The sequence below is a fragment of the Pectinophora gossypiella genome, chromosome 13 (genome assembly GCF_024362695.1).
Source record: "Pectinophora gossypiella chromosome 13, ilPecGoss1.1, whole genome shotgun sequence".
Taxonomy (NCBI): domain Eukaryota; kingdom Metazoa; phylum Arthropoda; class Insecta; order Lepidoptera; family Gelechiidae; genus Pectinophora; species Pectinophora gossypiella.
The window spans coordinates 5,110,488-5,129,361 of record NC_065416.1 but is presented as its reverse complement, the minus strand read 5'-3'; the positions used below and the strand labels follow the sequence as shown (position 1 = coordinate 5,129,361).

General features: G+C 37.7%; 2 protein-coding genes across 2 annotated transcripts; both read left to right on the top strand.

Annotated features, from left to right (window-relative positions):
* The first annotated feature begins 962 nt into the window (after positions 1-962).
* LOC126371916 (uncharacterized) lies at positions 963-13,748 on the top strand. Its single transcript, XM_050017364.1, has 4 exons — positions 963-1,868; positions 11,502-11,652; positions 12,178-12,732; positions 13,593-13,748. Exons 1-4 carry the CDS (start codon positions 1,169-1,171, stop codon positions 13,714-13,716), a joined length of 1,530 nt encoding a protein of 509 aa, XP_049873321.1. The 5' UTR covers positions 963-1,168; the 3' UTR covers positions 13,717-13,748.
* Positions 13,749-14,104: 356 nt separating this feature from the next.
* Positions 14,105-18,679, top strand: LOC126371993 (potassium/sodium hyperpolarization-activated cyclic nucleotide-gated channel 3-like). The gene is made up of 8 exons (XM_050017491.1): positions 14,105-14,319; positions 14,589-14,754; positions 15,084-15,383; positions 15,865-16,066; positions 16,939-17,030; positions 17,155-17,340; positions 17,708-17,897; positions 18,179-18,679. The coding sequence occupies exons 1-8, from the start codon at positions 14,105-14,107 to the stop codon at positions 18,505-18,507; spliced, it is 1,680 nt and encodes a 559-aa protein (XP_049873448.1). The 3' UTR covers positions 18,508-18,679.
* The last annotated feature ends 195 nt before the right edge of the window (positions 18,680-18,874 follow it).

Here is an 18,874-nt window from a genome sequence, read left to right as displayed (position 1 = left end):
AATTGAACTCAAATTAAATATTCTTTATTACACACATACGAAAGAATTTAAAATATATTAAACAACAAAGATAGCGGTACATATCAAATAGATATATTTTATTCATTTATTTATAGTATTTTGTAGTAATTTTATTATAATTGTTACAATGAATTGGTTCTTACTTGAATTACGACTGACTGATACTCATCAAAGTGTTTTATTATAATTATGATTTACTTACTTATTATTTTCTGTGACATTTGACATGACAAACAAACGTACCCACATTAAGCCGTGCCAACAAAAATAACATTATAGTTCACCCCTTGTATTTACTATTACATTAATATAATGACTAGTTCAAATACACCTTTCAATAAATTAAGCTAACATATTGATCGCGAACGAACTTATAAGGTGTCATGCAATTCATAGGTTTCTGTGCACATCTATCCAAATATTAAAAATGTTTTGGCCCCTTTGACTTTCCTAAAAGAAGCCGAGTAGTTACATAACATAGGAACAACAAATATGATCCTGTCCACACACACGCCATAAACATAATTATCTCATTTGCATAGGATCAATAAACAGATAACTTATTAAAATACAAAGCTTATCTAGAATCAACAATTGCAATATGCACCGAAATTAATATGATAAGTTTTATCTGGTTAGTTACGAGTACAAGATAACGTGCAAAAATTAAAATATTTTGCCGCATTATCACACTTTATTACGGTATGTAAGTAAGCATCTACCTATTTTACTATGATTAGTATGAAACGTGCCCGTCAAACGTCATTGCCATCGTATAATTTCTGCTCTGAGCTTTTCATTACTTATTACTGAGCGGTAAAGTATATATTCGAGAGTTCGGGCCTCGGATATGGATGGATCGGTAGCTAGTACCAACACGTAAACGACGCGACAACTGGCCGGGCTGCCCTACCCGCACATGCGCAGATGGCCTGAGGGTAGCCGCCACCTCAGTGCAAACAAAACACAACGTCACGCGGACAGTAATCGCATAAAAAATTAAAACACTAATACCGTGAAAACGTGACGGGATGGGATACATAAATCAATAGGAAGCTTTGTAACTTCGTACATCAGTAAACTACACAAATAGCAACACGCACGCGCGGTCGCTGTCAAAACAAACCAGTGCTTTTGCGATGTAAACATGAACGAACGTAAGATCTTACTTTTTATCCTCTCCGTGGTCATTTATTTCTTATACAGTGTTCACTCGTGGTTCACGAAAGATACCACGATTGTGGAAAATACGGACAACTTAGAATCTGTGGTTCAGAAAGTTCAAACAGAAATCGAAATAATTCAAGAGAATAAAACAGAAGTAATAAAAGAAGAAATCAAAGCAAAAGTCATTCCATTATTTATAAAAAACGCTTGCAGCGTGTTACAAGTGTTCACAGAGAAACCCCCCGGGAAATGCAAGAATAAGCCTGAAGATATGGAAACCGACGCCAACGCAGTTACAGTCATAGGAATAACCATTTTTTTGATCGTACTAGTTCTCAACGCGATCTTAGATGTTATCAAAGTGAAAGAAGAAGAAAGACAAAGAAGAAAGTTAAATCCAGATGGCGAAAGACGGCAATCGCTGGCAGAATTTGCAAATAAAAAGCCACTCAGAAGGGAATCCAGCAAATTCGGACTTCAGCTATTTCAAATATCAGAAGGAATGACAAGCAAAGACGAAGGAAAGAAATCACGACGTCAACCAAAGTACACGAGAGGGGATTCCACAAATTCATATTTGAGTGATAGAAAAGTTCAGACGGAGGGGTCAGCCCCTGCATCGATCGGCGATACCTCAGAACCGAAATTAGTAAAAAGGCAATCAGTTGCAAAGCTCTTTGGTAAGCATTTCATTTTTTTAGTATACTTACTTATTAATTATCTTGTACCACTTACATTTGATTGCGCTACTTTCATTATCAACAATTATAAATATTTATTTGGCTAGCATTAATATAATCGAAAACCCATATTTGAAAACCTACAAAATTATAATGGGATCTGAAATGCTCGATATCATCGGTATCATTAGGGTGAAGTTGTAATGTTTATATTTTAAGATTCATTTATTATTTATCACAACATTTACCAAATTGTTGATAATGATCAAAACCGCAACAAACATTAAAAAAGCAATATGCTTGAAATGTTCTAGCTTTCTCTTTCAGATATCGATTGGAAATGAATGAATGTTACATTTCACGTGAATGCTAAATGTTTAATTCTCAAGGTCTAACACTAATCTGTCTCTTCTGTCATTGTTTTCATTTCTCTGTTTCAAAACAAGGTCTGTCTGACGACTGAAAAAGATTTTCAGGTAATTGTTCACAGTCGTAGCTAGAAGTTGTTACTAATTAGTGTAGTTTCAATTTGGCTTCATTGGCTCACTAGTTTATTATCTTGCGTAGAAAATTGTTATTATTAGAAATGCATGAGAAAGTATGATATTTCTTTTCGAGGTTCATTATGTAGGAGTATTTAGTTACTTTGTGTGGGTATTGCAATGTATTCAACTGTTAACATTTGAATAAACACAAAATTAGTTTAGAACTGTAAACGTTATTAACCGTAGTAGTCGTAACTCGTAAATATAACTTACTGATACAAACACAAATATTATTTTACTTTTATTGTTCATGTAACATGTCGCAATTTCATATATCAGAGGGATTATATTCAGACGACTGGTCACATGAATCAGCACTTCCATTAGATTAATCAAAGGCTTGAATTTGCTATGTGTTAATCTAGCAAGGGAAATATTTAGATGCCTACGGTAAGACTCAGTCACTTAGTAGTAATAACAATGTACTTAATAACTTTACTAATACAAAACCGGGTCTGAAACAAAATATGGTCTCGAAAATAACTAAAACGTCGAAAGTTTTTAAAATAGCTATGGCTTTTATGACACTAACGTATAACAATGCCTTCAATCAAAGTGCATTTTCTTCGAGCACTTTCTCAGCGCCCCACGTAGTTAGCGCATCTTAGCTTAATATGGTTTATTTTGTTTTAATTTTTTTCTCTGCTTTAGCTTTAAAGTATAATAAAACCAGTAAAAATCAAAAGTGGATTATTATGAATGCGACATTCACCAGAGAACAATCATCAATTTAAAGAATCAACCCCATAAATGTGATGGTAAAATAAAACCTGCAAAATATGATCTAAATAGACTTATGATAGAAGTATTATGAAAAATGTCTAGGGGAACAAACAGTAATTTTGTTCCTTATTATTATAATTCTCTTTTTTCTAGTGGTTTCATCTATCTGGGTTCATACTAGGAAGGAGAAGAAAGTTAACCATTGAGAAAACAAATCTTCTACGATCTGTGACCCAGCTTAACTGTTTCCAGGGGCTCGGCCAGTACCAATGGTGCGTCGCTCGTCATTCCCCGCCCTGCCCCTTAACCCGGATATCCAAGCCATGATGCTGGGCCATCGGCAGCCATCAGTAGACAGTGACGACGAGGGCGATGGCCGCGGCCGCCGCGTGCGCCTCATTCGACGGTTTTAAGTATTTATCAGATGATGCGTTATTTAATAAAGACAAGCTACCTAAAGTTAAAAATTCCATGAAGCATTTAATTTTAAAAAACAATATTTCTATTGGACAGTTGTTGTAAATGCGCACTTACTTTTACATATGCAAATGTCAAATTGCAATATTGCTTCTACGATGAATTGCTTCATGACCTTTTTAATCTCCCAGGTATACTTGAGGGACAAGTTGATACCTACGTCTTCAGCAGCCTACCGCATTTTGGGTTAAATCGTATTTCAAACGATATTCTACTCAAATTGAATTGCTATTAGGTACTGAAAATCGCCACATGAGAGCATAACATAACACATAACCTCACGACTGTATCCCAATTGTGGTAGTCAGAGGTACATCCATTGCAAGATTAACTAAGTACCCATACCTTACCGAGCTTTCTGTTAGACCAACGTGATACTCGTAGGTGATGAGCAGTATCGCCGTCTATAATGGTCGATCCAACTGTGTTAGTGAAAACTGCACTTAAGATAAATTGATAACTCAGGTGAGTCCGGCACCAGGGTCCACATGAGAGCGCCATGACGATTTTACTATCAAGAACAAGTCATTCGAATGTCAGTCTTTAAATCGGACGATTGCGATGAGCTACCGTGATGTATGATGGTGCCGCGTGCACATTTTATGATTGTAGACGTCAGTAGACCATCACCCACACTTCCCCTAAAACTTCTAACTATCATCAACTCGACCGTAGATAGCTATATATACAACTGTGTTAACGACATCAGTGATTCTCATGGGTCACTGAATCATTTTTAGTTTAGAAGTTGACCTCAATATCTAGACATTAAAATTCTTAACATTATTCTGCTCATACATGCTCAACTCATGTAATATTTTCCACCATTTGCCTTCAAATAATAAGTTTTAACAAATCATCATCACCCTAGCATTATCCGGTTTTTAACAGGGTCGACTTACATAACCTGAAGATTTGACAGATCCAGTTTTTTACAGAAGCGACTGCCTGTCTGACCTTCCAACCTGCGAAGGGAAAACTAGCCTAATACAGGTTAGGTCACATTACCTCAAAAAATGCATTTCTCGGGAATGTGAGTTTCCTTACGATGTTTTCCTTCACCGCTGAGCACGTGATAATCATTTATGATCCAAACATGAATTTGAAAACAAATTCGATCATTGGTTTAGGCCTATGCTGGATTCGAAATAAGTTTTAATAAATACCTAGTAATAATAACTATTATAGGGATTGTACGTGGTAGGCTGGTCACCAATCACTGTAATCCTCACATTTCTATCACTTCTATCTATCAGTGACACAACTATACTGCAAGTGACGTGTATTTAAATGTTGTATTAATTTAATCACTGAGTATTACATTATTTACTTACAGACTGTAATTAGATATTTTCTGTACCTTGTTTTATTATGAGCGAAAAGTTAAGCTGTTTATGTAAAGTAGAAAAATATATACTTGCGAAAATGTTTAATGTCTTAGTTTGTAAGAAAATAACCTAGTCTGTAACTGTCTATGGGTAACAATACATCCTTACGATTGTGTAAGAAAAAAAATCGCCTTTGTTTAAGTTAGTCCCTTTGTAAAAGTGTTTATAAAACAGGGGGGTTACAAGGCCATATGGATGCAATTCATCTAAGAAAGGAACATTGCAATTTGACATTTGCGTATGTAGATATGTAGACCTAAGTGCGCAATGTCAACAACTTTCAAAATAGCAATAATGCTTTTTAGATGAATTGCTTCAATGTTGCCTTTTTAACTACCCTGATCTCGTATTTATATGAGTATGGTGACTTATTTATAAATTTATAAAATTGTCATCGCCTTATCTAGTCCTTTAGATTTGTATTTATTTAAAATACCTATATTGAAATGTATACTTGAAACTTTTAGATTTTTATAATATTTATCAAAAATACTTCTGAAGTCTGATCTCATAGTGCTAATAATTGTGTGATAGTGATTTTAATAATTATAAAGTTTAAAATGTAGTTGAATCGGTCGTTTCTAAATGTTTTCTATAGCACCTTTCTATATTGTAGATATTTTTGTAATATAATGTACTTATTTAATCACTTTGTGAATGGACTCCTCGAATAAATGTTAGTATAACATACTTATTGCAGTTTAATTACTTTATCTTCTTATACATACATACATACATAAACTCACGCCCGTAATCCCAAATGGGGTGGGCAGAGCCACAAGTAATCAAAGACAACTTGCAGCCACTGTTGATACGAAGTCCTAAGATGGATATGATGAACCTTATGGTGATAAGGGATCAGCCTATCGCCCATAACATTAGTCCATCATGTTAGAGGACGCAATCCCTCTGTCGGTTTTTACGACATGCCCGGGAAGACAAGCAGCTGAACGTGTTCTATGTTATCTTCTTATGATTGCAGTTCAATTTGATTTTGACGTGACTTATTGTAGATTTGTCGCAGATGGCATTAACTCATCATCATCATCAGCCCATTAACGTCCCCACTGCAGGGGCACGGGCCTTCCCTATGGATGGATAGGGAGATTGGGCCTTAAACCACCACGCGGGCCCAGTGCGGATTGGTGGTTATTAACGACTGCTAATGCAGCCGGGACCAACGGCTTAACGTGCCTTCCGAAGCACGGAGGAGCTCGAGATGAAAACTTTCTTTTTTTTGTGGTCACCCATCCTATGACCGGCCTTTGCGAAAGTTGCTTAACTTCAACAATCGCAGACCGAGCGCGTTTACCGCTGCTTTATTTTATGACGTGACTTATTGTAGATTTGCCGCAGATGGCATTAACTACTTGGCCGGACAAACGGGGAGCGCTGAAGGCTCTCACCCGGTACAACGTTTAAGACAACAGGCCTGAGGGTGCCCAGTTGGGCGCGAACCTCGGCTCAGGGCGTCGTCTGAGAGGAAAAATATTTGAAAGAATTAATCGACCCTAGTGGGTCGATAGCGATAAGCGCTGAATGAGGGAAATCGTCGACCACGCCGGCGGGGTCGGTATCGGGGACCTGAAGTGTTTGGTGTCGCGAGCTGATTGGCTGCCTCTATGGCTAGAGTGATCGGGTCGTCGGGATCGTATATTACGTCCTTCGGACGCCGATACTTTTCAGTACCGTCCCTAAGCGGAATGTACTCGGAAGCCGCAACTACCAGGGGATTTGGGTGGTGCGGAGCAGAATCGAAAAAACGTTTGGAAGCTAATTTGAGCCATTGGGCAATGGTTGGCAGACCTAGGTCAATGTGCAGATTTTCATTGCGAAGGAACCACGGAGCTCCCGTGGCTTTCCGCATGAAACCATTTTGTATTACCTGTAGACGGTGAATTTGAGAGGGACTCGCGTGAGCGAAAACCGCTGCGCCACCGAGCTCCTCTAAAAAAAACAGGCATTAACTACTTGGCCGAAAATTGCAGTACCTACTAGGCACTGAAAATTATCTGCTTATATTTTGTCTACTTTGATAAAAACTATGACGTGTGTTCTATAAATGTACAGGAATTAAATAAGAAACCCAGGTAGTGTCTTATTCAATTTAATTCAAACCTATAGTAGTCCTAGATTTCCATCTACGTTTACGTTTTCTTCCGAAATGAACCGTAGAGTAATAGGTCCACATTTAGGCGTGAACAGAAGTCCTTTACCTACTTACTTAGTCACCTTTGGAATCATGCCGGATGATAACCAGCTGATGATGGCGTTATGTTTTTCTTACCTCCAGACCCGCTTGCTGCTTTTTTTTCTGTCGACGATATTACTGTTTATGAATGTACAACGACCAATGATATAACATATATACCCACTCGACTGTCCTCGACCCGGCACAGTTGGCGGGTTGGACTGCAGCCAACTCCGGCCCAATACCGAAGATATCGCACTTGAAAATATTGCTTTATACCTCGAAAACTGTTCTGGTTATTACTCCGTACGTGTTGAAGTTTCAGCTTGTTACTTGGACAAATTTGAAAGAATATTGAGACATGAAAAGTAATATTTTGGCTCAACCATTTAATTAGTTCCATCTCCTTGTATCGTCTTGGTTGTTAGGTCATTTACCGACTTGATTTAACCTGGCGTCAGGGTTACTATTGAGCCGCTAAAGACCCCTGACATTGCTCGAGTAACGACTACATACTTACTAAGTAAATATTAGCCGGGACCGACTGTTTAACGTGCTCTCCGAAACACGAATCAGTCGGACGGAGTAGTTGTGTTTATATCATGTTTTACAAAACACTTTATTGCACATAAACCCAACAAAAAGGATAATTACAAAATAGTAATTATATGTTCTACTTAGAGCCTGTCCAGATGAGGCGATTTATACGCGTTGTCCTACCATAAAGTACTTAACATCGTACCGATACATACGCACATCTCCAATCATGCAGGAATCTATAAAGTAATCAAATTACTCTGTGGTATGAAAACGCGAGTAAATCGCGCCTTCTGAACAAGATCTTACAAACACAATTACAGTCATTATTGGAGAAAAAAACAATCATATTTTTTTTGTGAGAATACTTAAAAAGAGAGTACTTAAATAAAAGCGTATTCAGACATAGATAATGTCGAAGAAAGTGTGTATGTATTATGTAGATGTACATGTCACGCTAAACCCATGATACGTGTCGTAATCTATTTGCGTGGGAAATCTCTAGAAATAGAGCACAAGGTTGATGACTACAATCAGTTATAGGCCAATTTACTTAAGATAGTTCACATTCGAAATTGTCAACTAGTTTTCTTGTCCTGCATAATTCCCATAAGCGTACCGTAGAAAAATGCAGAAGTACATAATGTAAATCAGTAGGAAAAGTTTCAAATTATACTTCGTTACGTTATAAAATACAATACAAAAACTGTTTATTGCACTTAAAATAAATATTAAAAAATAACCAATTATAATCAGTTAGATAGTACAACTGGCGGCCTTATTGCTAAGATAGCAATCTCTTGCAGGCAATCTACATACAATAACTAACTTTAGGGTGCAAATTTTATCCAAATTTTAATCGGGTCCTGAATCTCATGGTCTTTGAAGACTTAGTTCTAGCCAATACGGCACGCCAACACGACAAAAACAAAAATATTGCAAGTATCTATCCACTTATTTCTTTTTTTAAGTTTTCTACTGGACAACTTGCAGATCCTTGTGATATTAACCTATTTAGGTATAAGTTTTGTCTCGGATCAAAATCACGTTATTATGACAACACATAGGTGCCTGGCTAGTTTATCGTCAATTCGATAAAAATATAAAAGCAAAGACCTTGTTATAGTTTTAAAAATAATCCCGTACGCCGCGGTGCGCGGGAATACTCGGGATGCAGTGTTGTTAGCGCGGGAACTCGGGTCACTCGTCTACAATTTAACGGATTTGTTATCTGTAGAAAAAAGTTGACGAGCATATTCGTTACTCGTATTAGGTTATTGATCGCCTTGAGTGTATTGATACCTAAGATTCGAAGCCTGTTAATTAAGCAACCATTAAATACCTAAATATTAACATTAATTATGACACGTGTCTCCTGAAAACCATTTTAGAAGTTTGTAAAAACGTACCTACTTATCAAGTGCGCCTTTTCTAACAGAAAACCTAAATAATCTCATACAATACTCAAATAAATGAAAGATAAAGACTTGGAAAAGTACGGTTTTGCTTAACTTGAGTATAACAAATAAAAAAATGGAACACGACTTACCAACCAATATTCTTCACTGGAACTATAGAGGTTTTACGGAATTCCCCATACAAAAACTAAAGGGCGATGAAGAAGAAGTAACTGACATATATCTGAAGGAAAACTTGATTTCGCGCATTCCAAGAGACATAGGGAAGTTGGTGCACCTTGAAAGTTTATATTTGAGCGGGAACGATATTACTGAGCTGCCCCCTGACATTTCAAAGTTAAAATTCCTGAAATGTTTGGACGTCAGTGGTAATCGATTGAGGAAGATTCCAGAGGAGATTGGCGACGTGCGGAGTCTGAAATTCCTTATTTTGGACGAGAATGAGTTGTGCGAGTTGCCACTAAGGATCGCAGAGCTGAGATTGCTTCGGTACTTATCGGTTTGTGGTAATTGATTATTTATATATAGTATATATGTTGTGTGTGTGTCATTATATACATGGCTATTGATTTGTGTCAAAGGATATACTTTGTTGCTTTTAGTAACATAGAGAAAAACAAAATGTATAATTACCTTGTAGGTTCTATATTCAGTCCATTAGATTCCACATTAGTTGTTACTAATAAAAGCATGTTAGCCACCTGAGTTTATAATAAAAACATTATTAATCTCTCTTTAACCAACTAGTATTTTCTAAATATATTTTAGCATTTTCTAATGCACTTCATGTTACGAGCAAGCTTATTGTGTGTCTATCACTCAAAAAAGCTTTTCATTTTCTAAACAAACACCTATAAAGCTCTATACACATGACTGCACCCGTCATCTTTAATGAGGTAAAGTGATGCAACCGCTAAACAAATATCTTTAAATAGGCCAAACAAATCAATGAGGAAGCGAGATCTTGATATATCACGATGGTTTATTATCTAACCGTTACTACCGACTACCGACATTCTTGCTAACTGTTGCTTTGGACTTTACGGCCACTAATTCGAGATTTTAGGACAGGCATGTGTATCAGTGTACTTCGCTTGTACAAAGTTGGTTCTTCTTCTATCGTGTGGGCTGTGAGGTAGATGACCAACCTCATCAACCCTGGTGTCAGGGTTATTATTGAGCCACCAAATGTGACGTGACTCATGTAACGACTACGTACTTACATCAGTAAGTAGTAACCGAGACCAACGGCTTAACGTGCCTTCCGAAACACGGATCAACTTACTTCTGGACAATCAGGTGATCAGCCTGCAATGTCCTAACCAACCTAGGGATCACAAAATGATTTGTCCCAACCGGGATTCGAACCCGGGACCTCCGGATCATGAGCAGAATGCTCAACCACTGGACCACGGAGGCCGTTAAAACAACGTTTGTAAGAAATAGAGTTAAAAAGTGCGAGACAGGTAAGTACGTAGGCCTAGTGTTTGTGCTATTTAACCTAAAGAGTTACTATTAACACTCAAAGTCACTGACCACCGGCCATTGTTTTTTAAATGACACTTGAAATCGGGACAGCGCCTGTAGTCATTCAGTCCTTGAAAGTGTTAAGTGAACGAGTGTTAATAAATATATATCTTTATCTTGAATGCATACATACATAAACTCACGCCTATTTCCCATCGGGGTAAGCAGAGACTATGGAATTCCATTTGCTTCACGCTTCTCTTGCTTCCTCCACATTCATCAATCGCACGAAATACGTACGCAGGATCAGAGTAGATCGTACGTAACCTTTTCTAAGGACATCTCCAACCAATCCAGTTAATTGTCCTACTCAACACTTATCACACGGAAATATTTCTCAAAAACCATTTTGTTACATTAGAAATTAATGTTATGTTTTCCGTAAAGAAAATCTTATAAAGGAGATATTTAGAGAAGAAGGTAAGTCGGGATAGAAGTAGATGGAATTACATGGTCTCTGCTTACCCCGGTGGGAAATAAGCGAGAGTTTACGTGTGTATTTATGTGTGGCTTTTCTCATATAAGCACTGACTATTCTCTCAATCTGATATTACATATTTACACATACAGGGTGTTAGTGACATCGTAACAGATACTGAGGGGGATGATTCAGACCATGATTCTGAGTCGATGTCAAGTGGAATTTCTATTATAAACTATACTTTTGCGACGGAAAATTCCACTTGATATCAACACAGAATCATGGTCTGAATCGTCTCTCAAAGTTTTCCTTACGATGTCACCAACATCCTGTATACATGACACAGGATCACGCCTACTACCCGTTCGGTTCTGAAATTTTATCCAAATGATTTTATTATTTTCAGACAATAAATTAAGGTGGCTGCCTCAAAGGCCGGTGTACAACTACCACCACTGTGAGTTCCGGTTCTGGAGGAACAGCACTCTGAAGACCATCCCCTACTCATTGTGGTACCACATGTTCAGAGACCAGCAAACGAGAAGTCTTAATATTGGGTACGGTTACTTATTAATACTTGTAAAAAATATTTATGCACATGCGTACATCACATCAAAACTCACGCTTGTAATTGTTGAAGGGGTAGTTTGAGCCACAAGTATGTAACTTGCAACCACTTTTGATACAAAGTCTTTAGATGCATCTCAACCCATGAGGCTGGTGATTACCGCTGATCAATGTGAAAAAAACACATTACCTCCACGTCATGATCGGGATGCAGTTAGCTAAAAGTGGTCTATGTTTTTATTAGTTTGAGGTTGGTAATTCACCTCACAACCCACATGATAGAAGAGAAGAGAAGAAGTTCCTAGTTTAGCATACCTAAACGCTCGCTTCACTGTCGTTTACATAAAAACCGGACCTGTCAAACTTTTCGGATTGGTAAGCGGACCCTGTGAAATTGGGATAACGCTAGGGAGATGATGATAAGTTTATCATAAGTACCTAGAAATAATATCCTTCGTCTATAAAATAGGTAGATAAGGAGTTGATTTGTTAATTCCCTTTTTTACAATTTTCAGGTGTTTAACCATCCCAAAGTATCAACATATTTCGCCAAATACTCGATGTCGTTTGATGATAACCCAAAATTCAAGGCAATATCACTTCGACGTGGAATGTCCAACCCAACACGAGAGCATCCTACACAGCAACCATGCGTCACCAGCTAGCCTTTTTGAAATATGCAGAAGAGTTTTATACCAACATTTATCAGAAACAGCGAAAAGATTATCCCAAGAAACCTACAGTATTTATTCAGATTACAACAGTAACAATAATATGAACAATCTTGAAGATCATTTCCAGGACATCAATATTGACAAACAAAACACAATTAATTGTGATCTAAATGGAAACAGTTTTGAACCTATTTATCCTGAAAATTTATATGGAAACAATATAAGTAAAACGCGAAAAAAGAACTATCATACTCCGTCAGATATAATGGAAGAATATTTCAAATATCTACCAGTTTTTATAAAAGAAGATTTCAGAAATGGCCCTGTATCACGATGTGAAAACGTCAATTGTAAGAAGCCTGTGTTTGATTATGCTTACTATGAGTTTTGTTTTGGGTGAGTAAAGTTATCCAAACCCTTATAGGATTAGCCCTTAACAATGGAACTTTATTGTGTCTGTCACATGCCATAAACCTACCGTAACAGCCCCCGTGGTCCAGTGGTTGACCGTTGGGCTCACGATCCGGAGGTCCCGGGCTGGAATCCCGGTGGGGACAAATCACAAAAATCACTTTGTGATCTCTAGTTTGGTTAGGACATTACAGACTGATCACCTGATTGTCCAAAAAGTAAAATGATCCGTCCTTCGGAAGGCACGTTTAGCCATTGGCCCCGGTTACTACTTACTAATGTAAGTAAGTAGTTTGTTATTTGAGCCAGGTCAGGGGCCTTTGGCGGCTCAGTAATAACCCTGACACCAGGGTTGATGAGGTTGGTAAATCACCTCACAATCCACGCGATAGAAGAAGACCATAAACCTAGTAGTATTTTAAAACTGAAATTCAAGAGATTCTGTTTTGATAACCAGAGGTCTAATTGTATAACTCCGTTTCTATACACATTATATAAATCCTATACTGTGATTGGTTGAAACGAAGGACATACTCGTAAGATACAATTCTATCTGTCAAGATAGAAACTGAATTACACAAACTCCCTCCGGGTTTAGAGCGGATGTGCCTTCTTTATTATTAGGGTCCGCAGGTAGCAAGGGATATCTAACTCGTACTACCTACTTCATTTGGATATGTACATAAAGTAATATAATCCATATAAATAATTGTTGTTTATTTACTTGCTGACGTTTACGTTATTTTATTTGATATTGAATATAATCCCTCTACTTTGATTTCTTACATTAATAGCGTTTCCAGTATTCCTAGATTTTAATCAGCCCTAATTATTTCTGATTACAGGAAAATAATTCTCATCGACAACAGAGAAGACGTAATCCTCAGTGCAGTATTTTGTTCCAAATCTTGCGCAGAAACTTGGAAAAAGAGCAAACCTGTATTATCTTGGTCGCTAATGGAAAGATAAATATTTCAATGAAATAAACGTACTTACTTAAATTGTTGTTATTTTTATTTAACATGACTTATGAACATGTGCCTCAAATAGCGTTAACTACTTGGCCGGACAAATGGGAAGCGCTGAGAGCTCATTTTATCTATGAATTATGCGAAACTTTGTGATAGAAAAAGCAAAGCCTCAACATTTGTAAAAAGTACTTATTTGTCTTACTATTTGACATTTGATTGACTAGGTATTATAGGAGACGTGGACATTTTCACGTAGTGATTTATATTCTCTTTGGAGATTTCCTTGGCAGAAAATCGATGGAAGCCATATTTTAACTTTGATATTTTAATATAAGAAGAAAAGTTATTAATTTCATTATAAATTTCATATCATAAGTAAAGTTACAATGAATAATTCGATTACAAAGGATAGGAATGATAAAAAAGCAAAAAAGAAATCGATAGAGGAATTTTCAGAAAAAAATCTAGAACACAGCTATTTCAAGGGCCATCAATGTTCTATACCGAATGACTACAACATCAAATGTGGAAAATTAAGGAAGTTCATCCTCTATTTGACTACAGTACGAAGCGGCGATATTCGAGCTCGCCACATGTACAGGTACTTACATGTATTTTTGTTAAAACGGAAATTCATAAGCGTAGACATAAGTATAAGCGTAGAAAAAGGACCGCTTAAAGTGCAGGAACACAGACATACATAAAGTTAGTTTTGTTTATAACATCCTTTTTTTGGTACGATGGATAGTAGATAGGTTATACCAAACAACTAAACCAAACATGACTCTACATTACGTGTTATATACAGGGTGTTAGTGACATCGTAACGAAAACTTTGAGGGCAGTATATAAGTACTTGTTTATTTTCAGATCTTATTCAGAATTGTCCGCGGAAATACAGAACCATTACTTAAACCACCCATTTGCTATACATCCGTTTAGCCGATTACGAGTAGCTATAGAAATACTTTCTATAGTTTTATTTATAACTTGCTCCATCGTAAACGCAATCTACGCCGCTGGTACCCAATTTAATGTACGTATGCTTTTCCTAATGTAACTTGTTGATTTAGTTACTTTTCATTCGCAGCTCCATCCATACGCATGGATGCCTGTTATCGCGATTACTTAGTATTAACAGGTTCTCAGAGTTCCCACGCGTGCGTGCTGTTGTCATGCAGACCATGCTCGAAAGTATTCCCCCATACGTGTTTTCTTCTAATGTCGATCCCTGGGTTCTTGCTGATCCCTACTGGGCTGCGCTGGTTTTCAAGGATATAAGTATGGTCTACTTCCTTTTATACCTACTATGTAATGTACCTAGATTCATAAATACATATTTGGTCGGTTTCCTATTCATTTCAGAGTTATTGCGTATTTGTGGTGACAGTCTGCGAAGCCCTGTTCTTCGTAAACATACTTTCAAATTTTTTTACTGGTTATGTTGACGGCAATACGGCTAAGCACGTAGTACTGAACTTGAATAAAATAATTTGGAGGTACGCCAGGAGTTGGCTGATCATAGACCTTATGTATTTTTTCGGATGTTTCGTCCCAAACGAAAAAAACGTGCATGTAGATTGTACGACAGTACTGGTGAAGGTGCTAAAATTGCCGACATTATTCGAATACACTTCGAATTTGATGAAAATTATGGAATTTAGTGTAAGTACCTATTCTGAATATTAAAAGTTAGCGCGCACGAGCAAACTCCCGCAGCCGCGGCGTTGGTGGCACAGTATCTGCATAGAATTATTCTGATTACGGCCCACGTCCTCTATGATCCAGTGTTTGAGCATTGGGCTCACGATCCGGAGGTCCCAAGTTCGAATCCCGGTAGGGACCCGGAACAAAGGATCACAAAAATAGTTTTTGTTTGACTAGGACATTGCAGGCCAATCACTGAAAGTAAGATGATCCCTGTTTCGAAAGGAACTCAATAGTAACTTTGGCAAACATTAGTAGTGAAGTGAGCACATCATGACTCACAACAGAACCGTCACAACTACGTTTTAAAAACAACACCCCACTGCTTACCATTTCGAGATATTTTTTTTTAAATTGATAGACACTAAGTTGTAGACGTATTGTTATAATAACATACCTACCTACCTATTTGTTTCTAACGTAATTCGAAATGTCCCAGGCTATAACAAAAACCGCAGTGGAGGTGACGTTGCTTATCAGCAATTACCTGTGTTGGAACATTCAGTTTCAATTCTATGTCGAGTACGTAATAGAAGGAACTTATTTCCCGGACAATCCTAACCTCTCATCCTGGATGACTATTAGCCACATGTGGAATTCTACGTGGACAAGAAGGTTGACCTTAGCAACGAACAGAGCTGGTAGGTAACGAAGACTTTTCAGCAATTTCCTTCTTAAACTGTCATCTCCATCGGATTTCGGCTATCAATAAGTAGCAGTCCAATTACTGCTTCTTCTTTCGAAACTAATCGCCGAAACAAGGATATAAAAATTGTCATACATATAAAGTTGCACCTTAATTTTAGATTTCTAAGGACATATGTAGGTATACTGCTTGTTAGGTTGGAAAATGCGTCTCTTATTATAGATCTCAAAACTTATTAAAGATTTTCAAAATTTTGAAGCGCGTTGAAATTATTCGTATCAACAGTGGCTGCAAGTTGTCTTTGATTACTTGTGGCTCTGCCCACCCCATTAGGGATTACGGGCGTGAGTTTATGTATGTATGTATGTATGTTGAAATTATTATAGGCAAGAAAAATATAGTCAAGTATCTACTTTTGTTATCTAACAACTATTAAGTGATCGGTGGCAGTGCGCACGTGCGTTGGAGTGTGTGATACTTGGATACTATGCGGTCTCACACAACAGATGATAAGACGTTGGTTGTCCATTCAAGTTACCGAAAAAATCCTAAGTCCCGTGTCTTTTTGTAAAATATCCAATTAGAAATTAAGTTAGTGAAAAGCAACAACGTACGTAAGCGAGTGCGATCCCGAGGACAACGTCGAGCGAACCGGCGGGGTGAGCAGGAGTCGCCCGCCGCTACCCGAACGTCTTGTTCGGGAGTGATCAGGATATAAAGTTAGATGTTATAGATACGAAAGTTCCAACCGGACATTTGCAGATAGACAAAAGATTCTATAGGATATTTTTGTGGTGACACGAACCTTGATATACCTACTTATTCGCTTCCGGTGCTTTGAAATTCACCTTCAACAACTATTTTCAGTTGGCATGTTGCGACAAAATTCGAACTTACATCTTCTTAAGGAAGGTGGTCGCTTTGAGAATTTCTTTATTATTTCTTGGATCGTTGGAAAGGTGAGTCCTCTTAGTTGCATATGGACCAAATTTGGTATAAGAAAGGGATAGGTCAAGTTTGTTTTGTTCCGTCCATAATTCATAGTCTACTTTGATATATTACTTAAATATTTATTCATTTTAGGTCGTGGTTATTCATAGCACTATAAAATACATGATAATGCGGTTTGGCCAGGAGTCGGCTAGAGCAAAATACTTCATGATGGCACTGCAAGTGAAGGCATATGTGAATCAACGCAAGTTCCCTGACCGGATCAAGAAAAAGATATTACAATTCTATGCAGTGCGATTTCAATCGTTTTTCTTTGTGGTATGCATTGATTGTTCTTTATTGTTATATTTTATATGCACGCATACATAAGTTCACGCCTATTTCATGTTGGGGTAGACAAAAACCACGGTATTCCACTTACTACGATCCTGACACACCGTTTTCGCTTCTTCCACTATCATCAGACTTCATGCATGCTCGCCGGTTTAAGAGTACTCTATATCTCTATCCTCTCTTTATTATTACATTCGGGGTAAACATTTTGTTAGCTTACTCTGGCTAGGTATGCAAGAGTCCTTACCGCGATATAACCGAAGAGACGCGGACAAAGTCGCGGGCAATAAGTGTTCATTTTTATTTGTCTTATCTAAAAAATGGTATTGAAGATAAACTTGTTAACGAACAGGAATCTCGCATGATGGATTGCGTGTCAGGGCAACTACGGGAAGACATTATCATGCACTCGGGCAGGCAGCTAGTCAGCCACGTGGCGTTCCTGAAACACCTGCCGCGCTCCCTGCATCTTCAGATCGGCACCAAGCTGAAGGTGGTCATCTTCCTCGCCGGAGACATCATCTTCAAGATCAACACCTTGGGTAACTATTCTCAATATATACGACGCTTGGGGCTAGGAGGGTCCAAATTTTAAAAAGGCCACATTGATGCTAAAAGCAATATTGCTATTTGACATTATTTTGCTAACATTGCGCACTTATTGCTTATGCGCCAGTGTCAAATTACAAAATTGCTTTTTAGATGTCTTTGATTTGGCCTTTTAAGACCCCGAGAAGAGACCACCTAAAACGGAAAACACAGATTTTTTTATGTGCAGACGTAACTGTTGTATAAAATCGTTACTTACCTTACTTTTCCGCAGGAGATTGTCTCTATTTCATAGATAAGGGAACGGTGGCGATATACTCAGAATCTGGAAAGGAGATCGGTCACTTGAAAGACGGAGATTACTTCGGAGCAATAGCCTTAGTTATGAAACACAGGTTTAGGACAACATCTGTAGTAGCTGTTACTAATTGTGAGCTATTTCAACTGGATAGGAAAGATTTTGAGTCCACCATAGCTGTGTTCCCTACAGTGATTGAGATGATGAAGAAAGAAGCTTTGCACAGGCTGGAGAGAGCGACAGTAATAGATGAACATCACAAAGCTGAATTAAGAATGGGCAAAGAAAACAGAGATAGTGAATAATGTTTGAACGAGAAAAGACCTTTCACTGGTCGTGTCATACTTGCGAGTGACTTGTCGAGATATGAAGTTCAGTTTGATTACATAACAAACACATAAAATTGCATCAGGCTTGTATCCCCACAGGAGTAGGTGGAGGTGTATATTGTTGTACACCCACTTTCGCCATCTATGTTTAGGTCCCATGTTTGGGTCGAGCCTATTGCCATTAACCGAGCACAAAACAGGTCAGTTTGATATCAATTGCGTTTTGTACCTCCTGCTCCGGAGGGAAAAAATGTTCGTATTAAATAACACTTACACATTATTTACGTAGGTACTGTTTTTGACAACCCTGGATAGTATGACATTCGTTATGTTAGGTAAATGT

Excerpts from the sequence above, each read along its gene's own strand:
- LOC126371916 (XM_050017364.1), top strand. The coding sequence starts at position 1,169 with ATGAACGAACGTAAGATCTTACTTTTTATCCTCTCCGTGGTCATTTAT. Across the intron at positions 1,869-11,501 it reads ATCAGTTGCAAAGCTCTTTG|ACAATAAATTAAGGTGGCTG; the intron begins GTAAGCATTTCA and ends TATTATTTTCAG. Across the intron at positions 11,653-12,177 it reads ACGAGAAGTCTTAATATTGG|GTGTTTAACCATCCCAAAGT; the intron begins GTACGGTTACTT and ends TACAATTTTCAG.
- LOC126371993 (XM_050017491.1), top strand. The coding sequence starts at position 14,105 with ATGAATAATTCGATTACAAAGGATAGGAATGATAAAAAAGCAAAAAAG. Across the intron at positions 16,067-16,938 it reads CTTAGCAACGAACAGAGCTG|TTGGCATGTTGCGACAAAAT; the intron begins GTAGGTAACGAA and ends AACTATTTTCAG. Across the intron at positions 17,341-17,707 it reads TTCAATCGTTTTTCTTTGTG|GAATCTCGCATGATGGATTG; the intron begins GTATGCATTGAT and ends GTTAACGAACAG.